The 19,641-nt window shown below is 50.5% G+C and overlaps 1 protein-coding gene across 3 annotated transcripts in view; it reads right to left on the reverse strand.

The window, feature by feature from the left end:
- The window catches only part of POLR1A (RNA polymerase I subunit A), a 76,182-nt gene that overhangs the window by 11,827 nt on the left and 44,714 nt on the right, over positions 1 to 19,641 (reverse strand). For all 3 annotated transcript variants that reach the window (XM_042932907.1, XM_042932906.1, XM_042932908.1), the window contains 13 exons: positions 18,105 to 18,254; positions 16,602 to 16,785; positions 14,172 to 14,254; positions 13,897 to 14,055; positions 12,154 to 12,252; positions 11,127 to 11,279; positions 9,727 to 9,809; positions 7,589 to 7,754; positions 6,466 to 6,687; positions 5,390 to 5,604; positions 3,269 to 3,436; positions 2,206 to 2,341; positions 1,567 to 1,724 (listed from right to left, as the gene is read on the reverse strand). In XM_042932907.1, the coding sequence (XP_042788841.1) occupies positions 1,567 to 1,724; positions 2,206 to 2,341; positions 3,269 to 3,436; positions 5,390 to 5,604; positions 6,466 to 6,687; positions 7,589 to 7,754; positions 9,727 to 9,809; positions 11,127 to 11,279; positions 12,154 to 12,252; positions 13,897 to 14,055; positions 14,172 to 14,254; positions 16,602 to 16,785; positions 18,105 to 18,254 (1,976 nt within the window). The remainder of the gene's footprint in view (positions 1 to 1,566; positions 1,725 to 2,205; positions 2,342 to 3,268; positions 3,437 to 5,389; positions 5,605 to 6,465; positions 6,688 to 7,588; positions 7,755 to 9,726; positions 9,810 to 11,126; positions 11,280 to 12,153; positions 12,253 to 13,896; positions 14,056 to 14,171; positions 14,255 to 16,601; positions 16,786 to 18,104; positions 18,255 to 19,641) is intronic.

The following is a 19,641-nucleotide window of genomic DNA, read 5'->3' on the forward strand; positions in this document are numbered from 1 at the left end:
GTTAATTAATGAGCCGGCAGGCTGGAGACACGTCTCTTGTGACATGGCCCAGCGTCTTGAGAGCACTGGGTCTGCCTGGTAAAAGGAACCTTCTCCACCCACGTGGATGGTGACGCACGTATTCCCCAAGGCCCAGCCAGCGACAACTTCACTCAGGCTCATGTAAATTGTGACAACTTCACCCGGGCTCATGTAAATTGCAACAATTTCATCCGGGCTCATGTAAATTGGGGCAGGATTTGCCCAGTGGTGGCCCCTTTCCAAGGGGATGACTTCACATCCAAGCCCATGTACCACGATACCCACTGTCCTGAACACCACATGTTTAGAGGGCTGGCCTGAGGCCAGCTCACATCTTCAGGTCAGAGAGAAGAGGGCCAGTGGCAGAACAGCCGCTCTCTCCTGGCCACACTACATCCAGTGTGGGCGTTGCTCAGTAAAGGTTGGTGGGATGACTGAAAGCAGTGAACTCTGCCTCCACTCTGCCCCATTGATTCTCCATTTTGGGGAGGCTCCGGGAAGATCTGAGAACTGGTCTAGATTAGAGGCAGTGGTTGGTGGTCTGTGACCAAATCCTGCTGACAGATGGGATCTATTTGGGCGTCACCAAGCTTTTGAAAATGTATGAATTAGTTGCTGATATTTAAAAACTAACAGGCTTATTTATAAAAGCATCAACAAGCAACTAAACAGCCAAAGACAGAAAAAAAAACAGGGAAAGAGGCTTTCTGTTTTTTTGAATTAGGAGATCGGGCCACTGTGGCCCACATGCCTGTCCTGAGGCAGGTTCTGTACTCTCCAGCCTGCCAGAGACCTCCCGGCCTTCTTCACTGGCCCGTTTCCTGCTGGGCCCTGCAACCATTTGAGTCTGCACGGCATGATCTAGGGTTCGCTGGTGAGTCAAAAGTGCTTCGCTGGCTCTTCCTGGCCTACCCCAGCCCCAATGTGTACTCAGTGTGGTAGCCTGTGCTTTTCAAGTGTCCGGCACTAACTTGCACTTGAGAAAAAAAGAATGTTCATTCTCCCTACCAGAAGGGAACCAGAATTTCTCTGTAAGAAGCTGCAGGTAACCCCAGCTTAGAATTGGGGTTTAAAAGCAGCATGCTAAAAAAAATAAATAAATAAAAGCAGCATGCTATCAGTATACTGCTCATTATTACACAGACTAGAAATGTATTAGGAACAACATTATGCTGCCTGGAACATCATGTCAAAAACCAACACCATGTGCTAGTCTGACCTTACAGTGGTACCCTGTGATGGGGCTCCCTCCTCCTTCCGGTACCTATACTTCCACGTCTTAAAGCCTCCAAACCCAAGACGACAAGACTCATCAACCAGAGAGAAGGCAAGTTTTCACGGACTGGTGCGTGGTTAATGCAATCACACCCACAGACCAGATTAGCAGTGAGGTTTCCAAATTAGGCTACAGGGCCTGCTGTTTTCCCAAACATTGCCCTTGAAGGATCCATTTAGAGAAATGCAGCCAATCTCCAGGAGTCCTACAGCCTGGAGCACTCAAGGGCAATGACAAAGTCAAACAACAAATGCGGCCTGAGTGCTAACCTCGTTTCCATGAAGTGCAGGATGTCCTCAGGTCTTAGGCACTTCTCCTGCTGGTAATGTGCACGTGGCAGGAACTGAAACCGCAACTGATACACCTGAAACTTGTCCCGTTTTTCTCCAATACAGAAGGATTCCTGGACATCAATTTTCTCCAACACCTTGAACCAGAGGGACAGAGAGAACCCAACTTGCCTGAGTCCCAGGGGACTGTGCATGACAGTCATGGTTTTGGGAAATCCAAGGGTTTAGGGGGAGAGGGGGAGGGACCACAGGCCCAAACCCCAAAGGAACCCCACTGAGTTCTGCCAGTGTGAATCTTCGGGGGACAAGTACCAACAGCTGGTGGGTCACCTCCAGAGGATGGCCCAAGGCTGCAGGGAGCAGACTCCAGCGGGGCTAGTAAGTTACTGCAGAAAGCATTTTTATTTTTAAGGCATGCGAAAAAGCTATAAACTGATGGATTACTTCTAAAGCTTACTGGTTCATCCCTCCCTGCTCAGCACCTGGCAGAGAAAGCTTCTCCCTCATTCATGGGAGTCTGAACCCAGGATCTCAATGGTCAGCAAATCTGTTCTTCAGAGATGGAAGATGCAGGAAAATGCCTCCACCCACTCTTAGCCAGGTCCAAGAGACCATTACCTCCCCTAAGCACACTCTGGTGAGCTGCTTCTTCAGGCTTTTCACTCTCTTCAGTGCTTTCTTGGTGTTGAACACGGGCACGCTCATCATGGGCGTCTTGATGTTGGCACTGGCCACCATGAGAATCTCCCTCAACCTGTCACAGAACATGGGCACATCTAATCGTAAGAGGTACCCAGATTCCCTATTTTTGCGAGGCCTTTCTTATCAAGATATTACGGCTCTTCTGGGATCTGAGAAGCCTTGGGATATTGCAAGGAAGTATGCTGGATCAGAAAGTCCTAGCTCTGGCCCAGTGAGTGACAGCAAGTGACCCTCCTATCAATTTTCTCCATAGGAGCACGGGCTCCTCAAGGACAGGCTAGTATTATTCTTGTTTCCTATCACCTGTGCCTTACATACAGTGGGCGCTTACTAAGAGCTTATGGAACAAATGAGAGATGCAAGGATGATAAAGTTATCACCTATAGTGCTCCTACTGGATGCAGGCACCATGATGCTCCTGGCCTTGCCCCTGAGTTGTCAGCCCACATGGTCCAACTGCATGGTGGGCCCTGGCCTCCGCCCTTCTACAGGTCGAGGATCCTGAGGTTAGGGAAGTTGAGGAACCCCAGTCTCTCTGCTAAAAAGTGTCAAGGTCAGGCATTCAATGCAAGTGAGTCTCCCACTCTTTCCTCTTGTCCAGTGGCCATTACCCTATAGATGTGTACATGTACCAGAAGGGCCACTGTGGGTCACATTCTAGGTGATTGGTGCCCCCAGAGTTAGGCAGCCAAGTGCATGTGGCTTGTTAACAACCTCTGCTCCTGAGTCCCGACCCCAGGAGTGTAGCTTCACAAGTGTCCCAGGTCACGGATGCAGGAGTTGGCAGAGGGATAAAGAGAGATTCCAAGAAGCTTGGGCACTGATCCAACCATAGAAACCAGTTGGGCTCCAGAAAGTCCAACTCTAATCACCATTTTGGATAAGACGCCCCCCCCCCCCTCACCCCCCACTGAATGACTTCCTCCCCAGGAGTGGGCTTAGGAAAGATCCCACGCTATGCACCCATGTAGCCCCGTACCTCGGAATGCCCAGAGTGACATTCATCTCGCCTCTGCCAGCAAAGTGGAAAGTGTTCAGGGTCATCTGTGTGGAGGGCTCCCCAATGCTCTGGGCAGCCAGTAGGCCCACGGCCTCACCCGGATCACATAGTGAGCGCTGCCACTTGAGCTGCAGCAGGGTCCTCAGCCTGGAATGGGGTAGAGAGGGGGGCACGGCTAGGAGCACAGACACCACCTGTCTGTCTGTTAGCAGCTGTCAACACCACCCAAAGCCAGGGTGCATGGAGTATTAGCTCTCCCTCTTTCTGGGCTTGTTTTCCCTAGGCAAATGATCCTCCTAATCCTTCAAATCCTGCTAGTGACCCTGGGATGTCCTAAATTATGCAGTACAGATCTCAGCTGGGTGGCTGAAGTGCTAGACATCCATGCTCGGACCGTTCGTGTTTGCTCCGAGAACACCAAGTTCCCACTCTGCACCAGTTACCGTGAGTCCCCAAAGCAGTGAGTATTTCTGAGCTCGCTCTTCACGTTTTCCTTCCATTCTTTTCTCCCCACCCCCCTGTATGAACTAGGAAGGGGTTCACTGAACTATTATGGCTGTATGGGGTGGGGGAAGAAGGGGGGGATTGCTATCTTATTCGGTGCAAACGACTCCAGGCCACATGGGAAGTGCGCACGCTATACAGTTTTGTGATGTATTAACCATTCTTCCTTTTAGAACAGTCATAGGGACACTGTATTTCCCCAGCACATGGAACCAGGAAGGGGCTTGACACAGGAAGACTAACTGGACGTACATGTGAACGCAGAAAAAGTAGTAACACTACATTTCAAAGCAAGTTCCTTTTAAAAATGAGACTTCCCTCTAACCCGCCATGTCGTCTCTCCCAGTTACTTCAAACCAGTGAGGTCTGAGTACCTATCAGTCTTCCTGACAGAAAAGAACCTTCAAATACCTCCAGAACTTTAGAGATTCACCCAGAGCTTAATGCCTGCTAACAGGTCCCCTGTGAATGCCACTGAGGCAGAATCACCTCCCCATCTTGGTCCTACAAACCCAAATGATGCCCCCCCCCCCCCGCCCAGGGTTCATCTCTCCCCACTCCCAATACGGCACTGCCCATCCTTCTGAAGGTACAGAGCCAGTGTCCTGAGCTGCAGGGAGAAGGGTGAAGGGGACAAGGGCATCAGGGTCTCACTCTTTCAGGGAAAGCCCTGCCGGCAGCTGTGATAACCCAGCATAATTTATTCTGACCGGGCCTCTCTGAGGCCTGACTAGAGAAGTCACATTAAAGGGCAGAGAGAGAGCCCTGCTCCTCCCCTCTGGTTCCTCCACTCATGCATTTGCCTTTGCTCATTTGCCTTTACCGATTCCCAACTTCCGTCTGCAGCCACACTCCTGGACTCGGCTAGTCTCCCCAAGCAGCCGGGCCAGGGCCTACACCTTGGAGGGCTTCCAGCTTTGCCGGCCAGGCTCGGCGAGCTGAGTGCAAAGGATCCCCTGACAACCGCTCCAATACCAACCTTGCAGCAGGCCTCCCTGGGGGTGCTTCTGATGTTGTAACCTGATGTGGCTCGGTGCTGGTACCTGCCTAGCTTCCCACCTGCCTAGACCACAGGGTTGGTTTGTTTGTCTATTTATTTATTTATTGGTGAACGAGTCTAAGCTGAGGAGTGCACATGCTCCTTCTTTCTTAAGACTTCAGAATCCAAGGCTCAAAGGAGTATTAGAGTAAATCAGATCCAACCCCTCATGAAAGGCTGAGCCATAGGGTCACAGGGCAGAGAATGATTTGCCTTGGGTCAGAGTTAGAAGCCGCTGAATGGCGAGCAGATTCCCTGACTCTCAATTAGCCATGGCCACCACACCAAACTCAAGAGAGAGTCATTTCTGCAAGCTTCCACCCAGGAGAGCATTTTTCTCTGTCCTGGGCCAGGCAGGGGTGTCCATTCCTGCCTATTTGCCCTTGCCTGTCTTGGAGCCCTCTGGGCCTGCAAGGTGTCCTTTCTATTTTACTTCCCTCCCTCCTCCTGGAGGCTCGAACTCAGGAGGCTGCCCTCCCTTCCAGAGTAGGTAAGGAAGGGGCCCGAGACGTAGACTCTCCCTCTGCACGTGCCCTGTGACAAATCAATGCCATTACCTGTCAAGAGAAAGCTCTGATTTCTCATAACTCTTCTCTGCTTGAGATGCCCACTCGAGACTATAGTCATCCACCTTTTTTTCAAATGTTTCCGACACTGATGCAAAGTAGATGTCTGGGCGCCAGACGGACAGACTGGGGTCTGGACAAGGAGCCGCCTTCTTCTGGTATTTCCTTCGACTCTGCTCATCTAACTCACCCCACATTCTCAATATCTGAAAGGAAGGAAAGGCTTCAGCCACGTGGGGGGAAACGAGGAATGGGCCTGTCTTTCCTGGGACATCCAGTGGGGTAAGGAGGATCAAAGGCACTGGCTCCAAATGAGAGTAGGGGAAGGAGACAGAACCAGACGACAATGAGAAATCCACCCCAACATTTAGGACAGGGATAAAACAGAATCCATCCTGGCATGCACGAGCCCGACCATGACTCTCCGAGGTCTTCATCCCAGCCCACTGGAACACAGGCAGGGTGACCAGGAAAGTTACTGTCCAAACCGGAATGTTTTTAGAATAGAATGGGGAACTATCATTAATAACGCTAGGTTGAAAGGCAAAGCCAGGACCATCCTAGGGCAAACCAGGACACGGCTGTCCCTCTTCCAGGCTTTCACACACTTGATGCCCCAAAGCTACCCCACAGCAACTGCTTCAAAGTGTTCCCCTGCCTCCTGGCTCCCAGCTGTGTTTGCCTAACGGGAGGCTCCAGCAGCAGAGGGGAATGTGGGAGGAGAGCAATGCTGGGCATTTATCCCCCACCCTCTCTAAGGGGCCTCTGAGTAGGCCATGCCTTCCCACAGCTACCCTCTCCACTCCTGGTGGCTACTCTCCCTGTTCCTGCCCACCTGGGGTGGTGAGCACCCAAGTTACCAGCCCCAATCGGTTTCCCCAAACCCGGCCCACACCCTTGTGAAGAGTACCCTCCTTCAGTTCCTATTTGAGGGCCATTTGTTTCCTAACAGTGAAGAAAGCCATATTACACAATTATACCTTCTATTAAGAAAACAACCCATTTCTTCAATCCCTGAGGCCTATATGCTCCAGGCACCGGGGACACAGTCACCCCCCCCAAGTCACCTGGTGAGTCCCAGGGCTGCGGCCATTCTGGTTCCCACCCTCAAGGTTCAAGGCTTTCACGGCTGCCTGAATCTTCTGTGAGTAATTCAAGAAGGCGCCATTTCTCAGCATGGTGTTGGGATGCCTGCTTTGCCATTTTTTGATGGCTCTGAAGTGGCGGAGAGCTTTTTGGGGATCTGCTCTGGATAAAACTTCATGGAGATGTTTCGATTTCATTATCACCTAAACAGACAGACAAACAAACTACAGACATAAGACCAAAGAGATAAGGGCATGACACAGGGCCAGGTCATACAACTTCACAGGCCCAAGACGTGTGGAGGTTTCACAACGCCTTAATAGGTGCTGAGCACCCGCTGCTAAACAGGGCCCTCACTGTGTATCCTGGACTTGGGAGCTGGTGGTTCAGGAGCTGCAGGGATAACAGGGTACATCCCAGCATGTTCAGAGCCCCTGCAGAACCCAGGGGAGTTTCTAGGGAGAAAGGAGGAGAGAAAGTGATAGCCAAAGCTGTGGGACAGGCACCAGAAGAGAAAGGAGCTGGCACCGGAGTGCAACCTTCAACACTGCCATCTGCTGCATGACCATGTGCAGGTCCCGGTGGTTTCAGTATCGGACTGCAAAATAGGTGACGACTCAGTTAATGGTGATGGTCATTCTTGGGAGTGGCAAGGCATGGTATGAAGATCACCAGCCTGTGTGTCAGACACGCCTGGGTCCAGACACTGGCCCTGCCACACAGCAGCTATTCACTTCAGCTCCGATACTCATGGTCTCGGCTGTAAAACGGACAAGAATACCTACTTCCCCAGGTTGTGGTGAGGATAAAAGCACACGCTGCCCACAGTGCACTTTAGCTTAGGGCCCAGCACGTGGCAAATGCCCCCAGATGGTAGCTGTTGTTCCAGAGGTGCACGTGTTTCTGCTATCTCATGTGATGAAAGTCCCCTGAGGGGCTATGAAAATGTCAAATGTTTTAAGGCATCAACCGGTGCTTTATAAACCTTTTCCCACTCTGCTTTTCAACAGCCACCTCACTGCATGGCAAAGCTCAGGGTGCAAGGCCCACATGCAGCTGCGGGCCCCACCACCTCCAGGCACCAGGTCTGATCAGGCCAACTACCTCATAGTTGCTGGCGAGGAAGGGGAACTGCTTGGGCTGCAGGAACTGTGTCTTGGGGATGTCCAGGCCGTCCTCCCCATACAGGAACTGTACCACGCTGCCGTCACTGTCGCGGACTGTCAGATCATACTGGACGACCAGCCCCTCCAAGTGCTTGATGATGCACCTGCAAGGAGAGCAGGGCAGCGGACGGTGGAAAGGGCAGCTGGGCAAGGCTCCGATGGCCCAGGCTCTGTGCTACAGCAGCTCCTGACCAGGGAGCTTCCTGATAGTTTTCTGGGAGGAGGAAGTTGCAGCCGCGTGCGCGAGAGGCTAGCTGCCATTGCTTGGCCCTGGCTCCCATATCCAGCCCCAGCAGCCGGGACTGCTGCCTGCCTTTCACTCCCCTGCACTGAAGAGCTCCCCAAGGACCAGCATCAGTAGGTCCATAAGGCAGGTAAGGCAGGAGGGCTTGCTACCCACCCAGTGCTTCTCCAGTGTGGTTAGTCCAGATATTTGCCAGGGAAACTAAGGACACATTAGGAACTAAATGCTGATGTGCTAACCCTAACCTGGTGCCTTTTTTCCTCAGTGCTCCCAGTAGTCAGCTGTCTCCCTCAATCTCTCTTCCTACCACCTGGTACTGGCTCCTTAGCTTACCTCTGGCCACTCTGCCCCTGTCTCTTCCTGCCACCTTAACAGGAGGTTTTCTAGGAGCCACTGTTCCCTTAAGCTCCAAGGACAGAATTCAGTGTCAGTCACCACTGTCTTCTTGGCATCCAGCCCAGGGCCTGGTGAGGTTGGTGCTGAGCACCACTTCCCCTCTGCTGCAAATGCTGCAGGTGCTGTCTGGAGCCCTCTGCTCTGCTCTCCTTGCCCGCAGGGCCCCGCTCTCAGCACCAGCAACGGCCCCACAAGGCTGTGCGTCCAGGCCTCTTCTGACCATCAGGCCTTGTCTTTAAAGGTCCACGGGACATGGCTGCTTGAATAACCTCCTGCTGACTCCTCACGCCACACATACTTTCTTTCTCTTCTCTGTCAACTGTGTCTCTGAGCTGCCACTCAGGCCTGAAAACTCAACTAGGTTTATCTGCTGCCTCTCTGCTTCTTCCTCCTGCGTTTCAGCCAGCTGCTCTACGTCTTCACAACGGCTTCTTCCTTTCCATGGCCACTCTTGGGGTGCAGCCTTCCGACGTCCGGCTAGAACTCCACCACAGCCAGGCTGGCCTCCTCCGATCCATCCTTTCTGAAGCCCTGCACGGGACCTCCCCACCACAACCCTCCACTGGCAGATGGAGCTCGCGGAGGCTTATGTACTTTACTCCGATGGTGGCTGCTCCTCTGTTCCAACAAAGACCCTTCACATCTTCCCCCCCAGTGTTATCTAATTGGCCTCAGGGACTCCCACCCCACACAAGGATCCCCTCACCCCAGACTTATTTGATCATTTGTTTTCTAGCTTTTTCTATGTTATACACGTATTGTTGAACGATTTAAGAAATGGGAAGTGGGGCGTAACCCCTGCTCAGGGAAGGAAACGGCTGTGTGATCCATGCCCGAGAGGGGAACTCGCCCAGCGGTGCTGAATGCTGGCTCTCCACATGGTGCCGCCAGCTCGGCAGATGGCTTCCTTGCTGCCCCACCACCCAGGGTTGTCCACCCCAAACCCACCCTTCCCTTTCCTGGCCCAACCCCATGGGCTGCAGCCTTGGCAGTCAAGGGGGAGGGGACCATAGCAAGGAGTGCCGCTTTGGGGAATCTGGAACATAGCAGCAGGAGAGAGGACAAGGCTGGAGCAGAGACAGGAAAACCTCTGAGGGCAGGATAAAGGAGTTCTGCCTCCCTGTGGGGTAGTCACCCGAGTTCCCAGAGAACAGGACTTAGAGCCAGGCCTGAGGGGGTGGGGGGGAATGGTGTGCGTCCACAGAACACAGGGGCCCTCCGTATAAACCTCTGAGCTCACTCTCTACCAATCTTTTAGAAGGGGAAGCTTATCTGCATTTTCTGTCCCAGGCCACCCATGGCCATTTTTAAAAAGTTTTTTCACCCAAAGGGACTATAAGTGAACCATCACCGACAATGTGAAAGATGACAACATGGAGGTGACTAGTCCTGGGACACAGACCCCGTCTAATAGGGGCAGAGCAGGTGCTTTTTACCTTTGGAGATAGCCGGAGCGGCTGGTTTTCACGGCGGTGTCCACCAGACCCTCTCGCCCTGCCATGCAGTGAAAGAAGAACTCCTGTGGGAGATGCGGGGCCGGGCCCCAGAGGTGGCCGTGAGGAAGGGTGCTTCCTGAAGGGTGGTGCAGGCCAACAGCACCACCGGCAGCCTAGTCGGATCTCCTGTGGCTCTCAGCCCAGACAGGTCCGATGGCCCCAGTGGCTTCTGCCCTCCCCTGTGGCTTACCTTTTGCCCTACCTTGCCAGGAGCTCCACCTGCACCCATGCATTCCACCCTCAGTATTTTATCCCACACCGCACACCCCACTTTCCAAATGGAAATGGCACTTGGGCTTTATCACTCTTCCATTCGGTCCACATCCCTGAATTCTGCTTCCAACAGTGTTATCAGAGGTACACAGTCTTTTCCAAACGTTTTAACTAACTCACCACAAGAAATACACTTATGATAGTAATCAGCAAACATGGACATACAGATAGAAAACTCAAAGGAAAACTTTAGGAAACTGTCCTATCCCTTACTTGAATGTTTTCTTCACTACCCTGTTCTGTTTTATTACAAAGAAATGACAGTCACTATCTATTACAGTGATTTCATGATTCACTAAGGGGTCACAACCAGAGTTTAAAAAGTTCTGGTCCGTATCATCTCTCCTCCATCCTTTGTCAGAGGCCATGGATGGTCACTGGAGAACCCATGTGGGACTGATGAGCCCTTGGAGCAGTTGGTGGCCTTGAAACGAAAGGCCGGTCCTCTTCACGACCTGGATTTAGTTGTCTGATCTTGCAGAGATGCACTAACCAAGGAACAAAAGGTACTAACATTCAAAAAGCCATTTCTGACAAGTGTGAGGAGAAAACCTTTTCTTAGGGGAGAAGTCTGTTGCTGACCAAGAACTAGACATTTGCCACAGCTAGTCAATTTTCCCACCGTGAAGGAGGAGCCATGGGAGGTACTCTTGGTGGGGGTGGAGTGTGAAATAAATCTCTATGATGTTCCTTTTGGCAACAGAGGGCACCCTGGTGAGGGGCATCCCCTCTCTAACTGCCTTCAAAGTGGGGAAGACAGCATAGAGAGGGCATATGGCAGGAAAAGGCAGACCTAGGATCGGTCTTACCCATCTTTTCATTTTTCAGCAAACACTTAGCACTCATGATGTTCCAGGTGCTGTGAAAGCTCTGGTGTTATAATGCTGAACATGACAGGGTGGTATCCATACTGTCCCTGTGGGCCACAGGGTCTAGTGAGAAAGCAACAAATGGCTTGGCATTTATTACTCGATTGTCCTTGTTCCAAGTTGTTGGTAGAGGTCACAAGCCTCCTACCACTGAGCCTAGCAATGAGAAGAGGCAAGAGGAAAAACCAAAATACATACAGGAGGCTTGATACCAGTTAGGAATCTGCCAGTGACGAAGCCGCCAGCCCTGGGGGTGAATTCATAAGGCTCAAAGCAGGGCAGTGACTTGCCAGATGCCATCAGGGGGGGTCTCCGACCTTCCAATTCAATCTGGCCCAGCAGGCATGAGATCTGGAGGAAAGGAAACCCAAAGGAGAGATCCACACATGTGTTAATGCTGCTTCCTAGCAGAGGGAGGGAGGGCTTGCTCTCGAAAAAAAGCTGCGTGAAAACTGGATTTTGAAGGCCAAACTAGATTTTCCAACTAACCAAAGGCGCTCATGTTTCAAGAAGAGAACTACGCATTCCTATTGCTGACTGATCAAGATTTTAGTATTTGGGGTCAGTTGTAAATGGGCGATGTTTGCAAAAGAAGACATGTCTCAGAACCATTTGGTGTTATACCCAGAAGGGACCTAAGGGCCTTAATGGAGAAACTGAGGCCCACGAGAAAAAGTAACTTATTGTAATCCTTAGACTCTAAGGACAAAAGAAAATAAAACCACCTATTAATATTCTTGGTGGGGGGTGGGGAGGAGGGCAATGTGTCTGGATTTCACTCTAGTCAAGGGACTTGCTGAGGCCTTCAGCCTTTTAAACCCATTCCTACACTGCTCTACACTGTCATCAAGACTTTGAAAAGAAATGTTAACATTTGCAAACATGCTACAAAAGTACTGCAGGACCCCGAGGAGGTAACGGGCCTCAAATTAAGGGTAAAGAAACCTCTAGGACAGTGCTTACAATATACTAAAAAATGAAGAAAGCAGACCATGACAGGACCTCAGATAAGACTGATTACACACACGCACACATTTATATCTGTGTTTGTTTCTAACACTGATGTGCTAACGGTACTAATTTCTATATGCTTTTATATTTTTTAGTACTTGCCACGTTTTATATGGCAACATGGACCCTTTTAAAATCAGAAAGAAATCTGAAAATTGCCTCCTGCAATCATCCCATCCCTCTGGCAAACCAGCCAGTCCGCCTTTGCTCACACCTGCATGGTGTTTACAGTTGAACCTTTGGCTCCAGATTGCACCATCATCTGCAAGTTGTTCTCTGGGAACTGTCTGTGCAGGCCAAATGGCATGCATGCCTGCAGATTAAATAAAGACATCAAGTCAGTGACTTCACTCCCATCTGAAATCCCAAATCACAAGGTAAACCTGGGATACGGAAGCAATAAATTCAGACTATTTATCTAGAGATAAGGGCCAAATCCCACTCAAGGTAAGAAATCTCATTTGGCAACCATCCTTTTTGCTAGAACTCCTAGATACATGTCTAACGATGAGGGCCCCCACGTGCTGCACCCTCCTGACACCCTCTGCCAAGAAGCTCAAGGCTCTTGCCACTGGCAAATGGGAATAAAAAGGGAGAACTAGAGGGGCCAGCATATCCAGTTGGTGAGTCTAAAAAGGAACTGGCTAAAAAGAAAATTTGAGGTGATACCCTTGTGGATCTGCCCAGCAGAGCACAGCCTCAGTTCCTGCACACTTGGCAGTGAGGACCAATGCCCGTGACACACTCACATTTACCAACATGCTGCCCTAGTACCACGTGGGAGTCTGGCCTTGCCTCCAGGGCCAGCAGACATGAGCAAAACCCTCTAGGTGGAGCCTGAGGAGGCGCTGGGAGGGGCTCAGAGTCTATTTAAGCTTCTACTAGGATTGCAGAGACCCAGACCCACGTAGGAGAGATGGGGCGGGGGGAGTGGGGGGTGTGCAGTGGGAAGAGAGTTGCTGGTGGGACAAGAAGCGATTCTGAGGTGCTTCTGAGACCACACCCCAGCATTCTTAGTCAAGCCTGGAAGCTGGGCCTCCAGATTCTCGGAGCAGTGCTGGGAAGGCTCCTCCGAAGAAAACTTCTCAGGGACAGCACTTGTACCGAGAGGTCTGCATTCCTGGCAGGCTAAGGGATCCTGGAAGCCAGTTCAGAGGGCACCAGGCAAACACCGACTGTTGTTGAGCAATGGCCTTGCTTCTCCCTCTCCCCCTCAGGCTGGGCCTTGTGGTCCAGAAGGCAGGGTGAGGGCCAGGCTGGCTCCTTCAAGCTGCAGGACTGGAAGCCCCAGCTCTGAGGCAAGATGGTGGAGAGCCCCGGCCGCGGTCTTGGCCTGTGCAGGGACTTCCCTCTCCTTTCTCCGATGTAGAAGAACTGGCTTGGTGGAAAAGCAGACAGGGGCTCTGGAGAATTTCCAGAGTGCTCCCACCGTGTCAAGAGCATAGTGTAGATTAGCTCCTTAATCCTCTCAGCAATGCTGTGAGGTAAGTGTTCCTCATATCCCTCCTTCCAGGCTAGTAAACCGAGACACAGATTGCTTACATCACTTGCCTTTAAGTCACACACCAAGCACATGGCAGACAGGATTTGAACGCAGGCTTTCACCCCCAGCCTCCATGTTAAGTGGCAATAGTATTTTTGGTCCTTCATTCTGCTCCTCCACCACAGTGGCCCCAGAGGAATTCTTCAGTCCCCATGGATGCAGTCACCCCAAAACACAAACATTTAAAACGAAAAAGAAGTGCAAAGCATGCCCTCTCAGCATTAACCGAGTAAGAGCACAAAGCCCTTGGCTCTTCAAAATGATGAATTCTATACATCCCACCTCACATCTCACCCAGTCAGCTGTTAAAGAGCCAAAGTGCTCCACAGGGCCCTAAGTGAGAAGCAAAATGTAATTTTTTTAAAAACCAGCATTCAAAATGGTGGTGATAAGTGCACACGCTGCTGGACTAACCTTGTTAATCTCATTGTTGTAATGGTTCACTTCCTCCTTGAACTTCAGATCAATCATGTTAAAATCCCTCTGGTCTTTGCCCAGATGGGCATCCTGCCATTTCCCTCGGACCTCGTCACATGACGCAGCTTCTGGCAGGTTTAATGCAGCCCTGACAGCCTAGGATGAGAAAAGGAACACGTCACAGGCAGCAGCCAAGGGATGAAGGTGTGGCTTTTGTTCCATGGGAGACCCGACCCTCTGCAGTAGGCTGTAGCCTCCCAGGCCCTCCTCACCCGTGGCCCGCAGTGGGTGGACTCTTCAATGACTCTGTGTCTCTTAACATCCGCCTTCGGCTTAACCAGAATGTCTTCCACGCCTGTGAAGTGAGACAGACAAACTCTCGGGGGACCGGGCCTAACTTCTCACCAGGCTGTAAGCTTGGGGAGGTCAGGGCACGGCACACGGTTCCATAAACACAGGAAGCACAAGAATAACGATGACAATATTGACATAGTTATTAAGAAGAGATTGCCACCATCTCCTAAGTGCTTCCCAGAGGCTAAGCATTCGAAGCCCTATTTTACAAATAGTCAAACTAAGGCTCAAACCTGAGCTACCTGCCCAATGTTCCATAGGCAGAAAAGTAAACCCAGGGCCAAGTCAAACTTGTGCTCTTAGCCACCAGCTAGACTGCACTCCACTCAATACATACATGTTGAATGAATGAATGGGCTGGGGTGAAGACGAGGTTTTGGATGAAAACTGAGGAAGAAGACAGGGAGGGAAAGAACATCCTGGTTTTGATTCCCAGCAGGCACACATCACAGGGCCCACCCTGCATGGTTGTGTGTGTGTGCAGGCACACACCTGAGCCCGGGTGACAGGGCCCATCACTGCAGGCTGCTCCCCGGGACGGGAGCCTGGGGGACGGGAGCCTGGGTCGCTTCGGTAAACCTGTCATTCTGGCCCCAAAGGGCTGAGGAATTCCTCACCTTAGGCGGGACCTCCCCCTACTTCATCTTTTAACCACTTGCTGCCTGTTATCTGTCGAGCGCTACTGGGCTCAAAAGTCCCTCAGCCAAGGTCTGAATGGGAAGACAAACAATGGCTACACTGTTCAGAAGCTGAGCTAAAACAGCTGGAATTTCCAATGCAACATTCTGGAAGCTTGAGGGGCTCAGAAGAACACATACAAGTAAGGGAGGAAAGAAAGTCCCTCTGTGAGGAAGCCGTAACCACAAAAGCGGGTCTTTCATGGGGTCAGCTCCGGGCCACTTTGCTGTCCCTTCACTGACCTCTGGCTACGAAGGCGGGAGCGGAAGGCAATGTCTCTAGCTCGCCCTTCCCTCAGAGCTGGACCCAGCTTGGCCCTGTTCCCTTTCTGTCTCGTGGTCTCTGGGAGGCTTTTGTATCTGGGGGCTGAATTCTCTTTGTGCCATGTGCTACGCAGTGCTGCGGGCACGGCTTGTTAGGTGTGGTCCTCATCGTGAGCTGGGTGTGGCATCTTCCGCTACTTTTCATTTTTAAAGACGGGATTCCCGGCAATAAAGTGAAAACCAGGAAAAGAGCCTAAATGTCTAATTACAGGACTGGTTAAATAAACTATGGTACATCTACACAACTAGAATAATCTGTAGCCACAGACCTGAGGATGTAGGACCTGTCCAAAAGAACGTATATAAATACATTCCAAAATGGGGAGTAAAAGGTTACAAAAACTGTGTAGTGTAGGATCCCATTTTTCTCTGAATGCGTTTATATTGGAAAGTCTAGAAAGACGCACATAAAATCAATATTAGTGGTTATTGCTTATGGCTTGAATGCTGGGTGACTTTCGGTCACTATCATGTCTGTATTTATTTCTACTCTGCCACAATGAACATCTATCATATAACCACGCGAGCCCCACTGCAGGCAAGTGAATAGGCTCCAGCTGAGGTGGCCCATGGGCCCCACAATGGGATTCCCACCATGTCTGCACACAAGGAAGTCTGCAAAGCACAGAGTCTTACTTTAATCACCAACTAGACAGTGCTAACACTCACTGTGGCTCAGGCTCAACACACAGCATGTCACGTATTCCTCACAGGAACAAAGCAGAAGGGCTCAGACTCCACTCTGTGTCCTTGGGAGACGCACCACCCTGAGTAAGCCCAAGGCATAGACAATAACAGCACGCTTGCTGTCTTTATCAGAGCCAACTTCCTCAAACGGTGTGTGCTCATTTCCAGGGAGGAGACAAGGGAGTTCTTCTTCCTATCTTAGGATCACCCCAGCAGGTCTGCCCCAACATGGTGTTTCCAACAGCACCGATGCCTCAGCTGTGTTGGGAAGTGTGGGCAGTTCTGACAGTAGGGAAGAAGGTGGTCTCTGGAACATGGAGTGCCCAAGGAATTCTGGAAGGACGCTTACAGGAAAGAATGGAGGTGGGTTCGAGTGTGAAAAATCAGTGTCAGGGATAGACAACCATGAAGGCTGGGTGGAGAAAAGGACAGAATGGAAATAAGGACCAAGGAGGGTGAAGAAATGCTGGCCATCAGGGAGTGGTGGAAAGCACCGAGAAGGAACATGTCTGTGTCATGCTGCTGGCAGTCAAGTGAAGACATAGTTGTAGAAGGAGACTGGCCATTCCCTTGGAGGCTGCTAATAGAGTCAGGGAGACATCCCGATGGGCGTGCTGGTTAGGAGAGAGGGAGCCGCGGGGCCAAACGCCCAGCACTCACCCAAGGTGAAACCTCTGTAGAGCTGCAGGTAGGCGGTGAAGAGGCGGGCCAGGCAGGTGAGAACCTTGCCGCTGGTCTCCCCACCATAGATCTCGTAGCAGCAGTGGACCAGGCCATAGGCAGAGCTCCCATAGTGTGCCTTGTCCAGCACCCCACAGAGCAGCTCCCCTTCTCTGATGATCACCTGTGCAGGGGACAACACCAACGCTGGAGTGGAGGTGACACCTCCTGTGTAAGCCACCCCCTCCCTTCTCTGTGTTTTATTAACCTTATTGTGTATGTACCTCCACTGTAACCTGCCTCAAGTCCTTGATGGAAAGATGTAGGGTATAAACGGAACTAATATATTTTTTCTTTTAATTTAGTTTTTACTTTTGAGAGAGAGAGAGAGAGAGAGAGAGAAACCGACTGTGAGTGGGGAGGAGGCAGAGAGAGAGGGGAGACACAGAATCTGAAGCAGGCTCCAGGCTCTGAGCTGTCAGCACAGAGCCTGATGTGGGGCTCAAACCCACAAACTGTGAGATCATGACCTGAGCCAAAGTCAGATGTTTAACTGACTGAGCCACCCAGGTGTCCCTAACGTATTTTTTCCAAATAAAGGAGATGAGGACATATAGACCAATATTTTTAAATTACTTTTTTCCAGAGACTATACTATATACACACACACGTGCAGACATTTCAGTGTTTACATGTCCTCTTACACCACAACCCTGCCCATACTGACTTGAGGTCAAGTACCCTTGTGACTACAAATGAGAGCATCCAGAGCGTAAACTTCATAACCATGACCTTGGCCTAGGTACTCCCTCCCTTGGACCCTAGAAGTAAGAACAACATAACCTTTCTAACATCTTTTAAGACTTCTGTACTTCTATAAAGTTGGGATAAAGCATTAGAAGCTAATTAAAGGAAGGACTGCTAGGTACATAATGGAGTATGCATTAAGCATATGATCTATAAAAGGAAAGCAAAGTGGCAGCTTCACTTTGAAATGGAATGTCTGCTAGACCCTGTGACAAAGCACTTGTGAGCCGGGGACTTAAGGCTTGGAACTCTTTAGTGTGGGGCCACTATTGCTTGTTGCAGGAGCACTGTGCCCAGGTTCCACTGCCCTGGGCCTCCTCCCCAAGGCCTGGCTCCTTAGCCACGGAACTGGCAAGTGTGCAACCTCACAGCTGGTCGGTCTGTGATCTCGAGCCACTCAGGAGCCTCAAGGGAAAGCTCAGGCTCTGCAATTCCAAGTTTTGCAGAGTTGAGTCTGGAGGCCTTCTACTCCTCAAGTGGGTTGTGAGGTTTATACTGAGGGTCAAATGCTAGTGATGAACTCTGACCCTTTCTTTCTAAAACTAAAAACTGACACCAACTCGGACACAAGGCCCTCTCTTATGAACCATGACGCCCACTTCTATGGGCTTGTCCCCTTTCTCTGTCTCCATTTTAAATCAATTTGCCTAAAACTGGGACTAGATGTCTCCAACCCACACAGCTAGGCAGCCAGACCTGGGACTCGCACATTGAGTCAGGGTTAAAGCCGGGAACAGGCCTAGGAGACTCCTGCACCCAGGCTTTGCCACTGATCTTCGCCTTTCCCGATAAGCTCAGTGGGATGTGGTCCTCTGGGATTATGTTTATGAGCAGCGTTGACACAACCTGGAGAGAAAAAGAAGATAATGCTGATTGTGGGGAGAAAAGGTGAGGAGCTCCCTTTTAGGACCTCCTGTCCCTATGCACCTTGAAAAGCCAGACAACTCCATTCTGATGATCTGTAGGCGGAGCAAGAAAAACAGACACTTCCACTTCTGTAGGACAAATTGATCTCAGTTCTTTTTCACTCACATGGCTTAGGAGGGGGCTTAGGAACAGGAACAAACATACACCATTAAGAACGCCAATGGGATTATTTCCTAAAATGATTCTTGAAGTGAACAATCTTCTAGACCTGAGGATTAAGTCCCTGAATAGACCAAAGGAAGGAGAAGAAACAAATTTCTGTGGGGTCATAGCAGAGAAAGATTTGAGTATATGGTTTAAAAAAAAAAAAAAAAAAAGGTAAAAAAAATAAACACAACAACAGCAGTGGAGGTGCAGCTGCCATCTCCCAGAGGACAGGCCCAGGACTGAGGCAAAGGTCAAAGAACGCTCTTCAAAGGCATCCTTCTCTCATCTTCAGGCCACATCAAAATAGACGATTATTACGTGCAGTCATTACATATAGTCAATAACATCCTCCCACAGAACAGCTTTGACTTTCTGGCGGGTGCCAAGGAAGGAAAGGATACAGAGAAAGAATGGAGAGCTCTCCTTCCGAAGAGATTCACACAGGAGGCTGAGGCATCTGACTGAGAAGCTTTAGGGATGAGTGCTCCAGTGTCTGGTCCACCACTGACTGGTCATGTACTGTGGGGCAAAATGACTATGCTCTTAGGTTGAGCACTGGTCATTTGCAGAATGGATAAAATCCACCCATTCACACAGCAATTATATATTGAGTGGGCCAGGTGCTGGGAAAAGTCATGTATAAATCAGTCTGTCTTTGGTGGAACCTTCATTCCCAAAGGGGATTATCCCTGGAGGAAAATAAAACAGGGAAGGACCCCGGGTAGAGCGGGGGGAGGAGGGAGGGAATATTTAGGATTTTAAATAAGACGGGAAGGGAAGGCCTCACTAACGAGGTAGTGAGGAAAGGAGCCATGCAGACATCAGACCATGCATTTCAGGCAGAAGGCTTTTAGTGTGAGTGTGAAGGAAACCTACTTGGGGGTTTTGACCACAGGAGTGACATGTTCTGATTTTACTTTTAACAGGCTCACTCGTTCCAAATACATTCCTGGTCTAGACAACTGAGGCTACATAAATGCCTTAGAGAATAAGCCCCGTAAGTGGTGCTGACAAGAAGGACAAGTACTTTAGAAACGGTCATTAAAGTTGAGTGAGGCACATCACCAGACCCACTGGTTATGTGACTAGCAACCTGATGGCTCCCGCCCAATAAGCTTTTACTGGCTAACACCAGAAATAAATTCATTTGCCTGGAATT

The sequence above is a fragment of the Panthera leo genome, chromosome A3, assembly GCF_018350215.1.
Source record: "Panthera leo isolate Ple1 chromosome A3, P.leo_Ple1_pat1.1, whole genome shotgun sequence".
Classification (NCBI taxonomy): Eukaryota; Metazoa; Chordata; class Mammalia; order Carnivora; family Felidae; genus Panthera; species Panthera leo.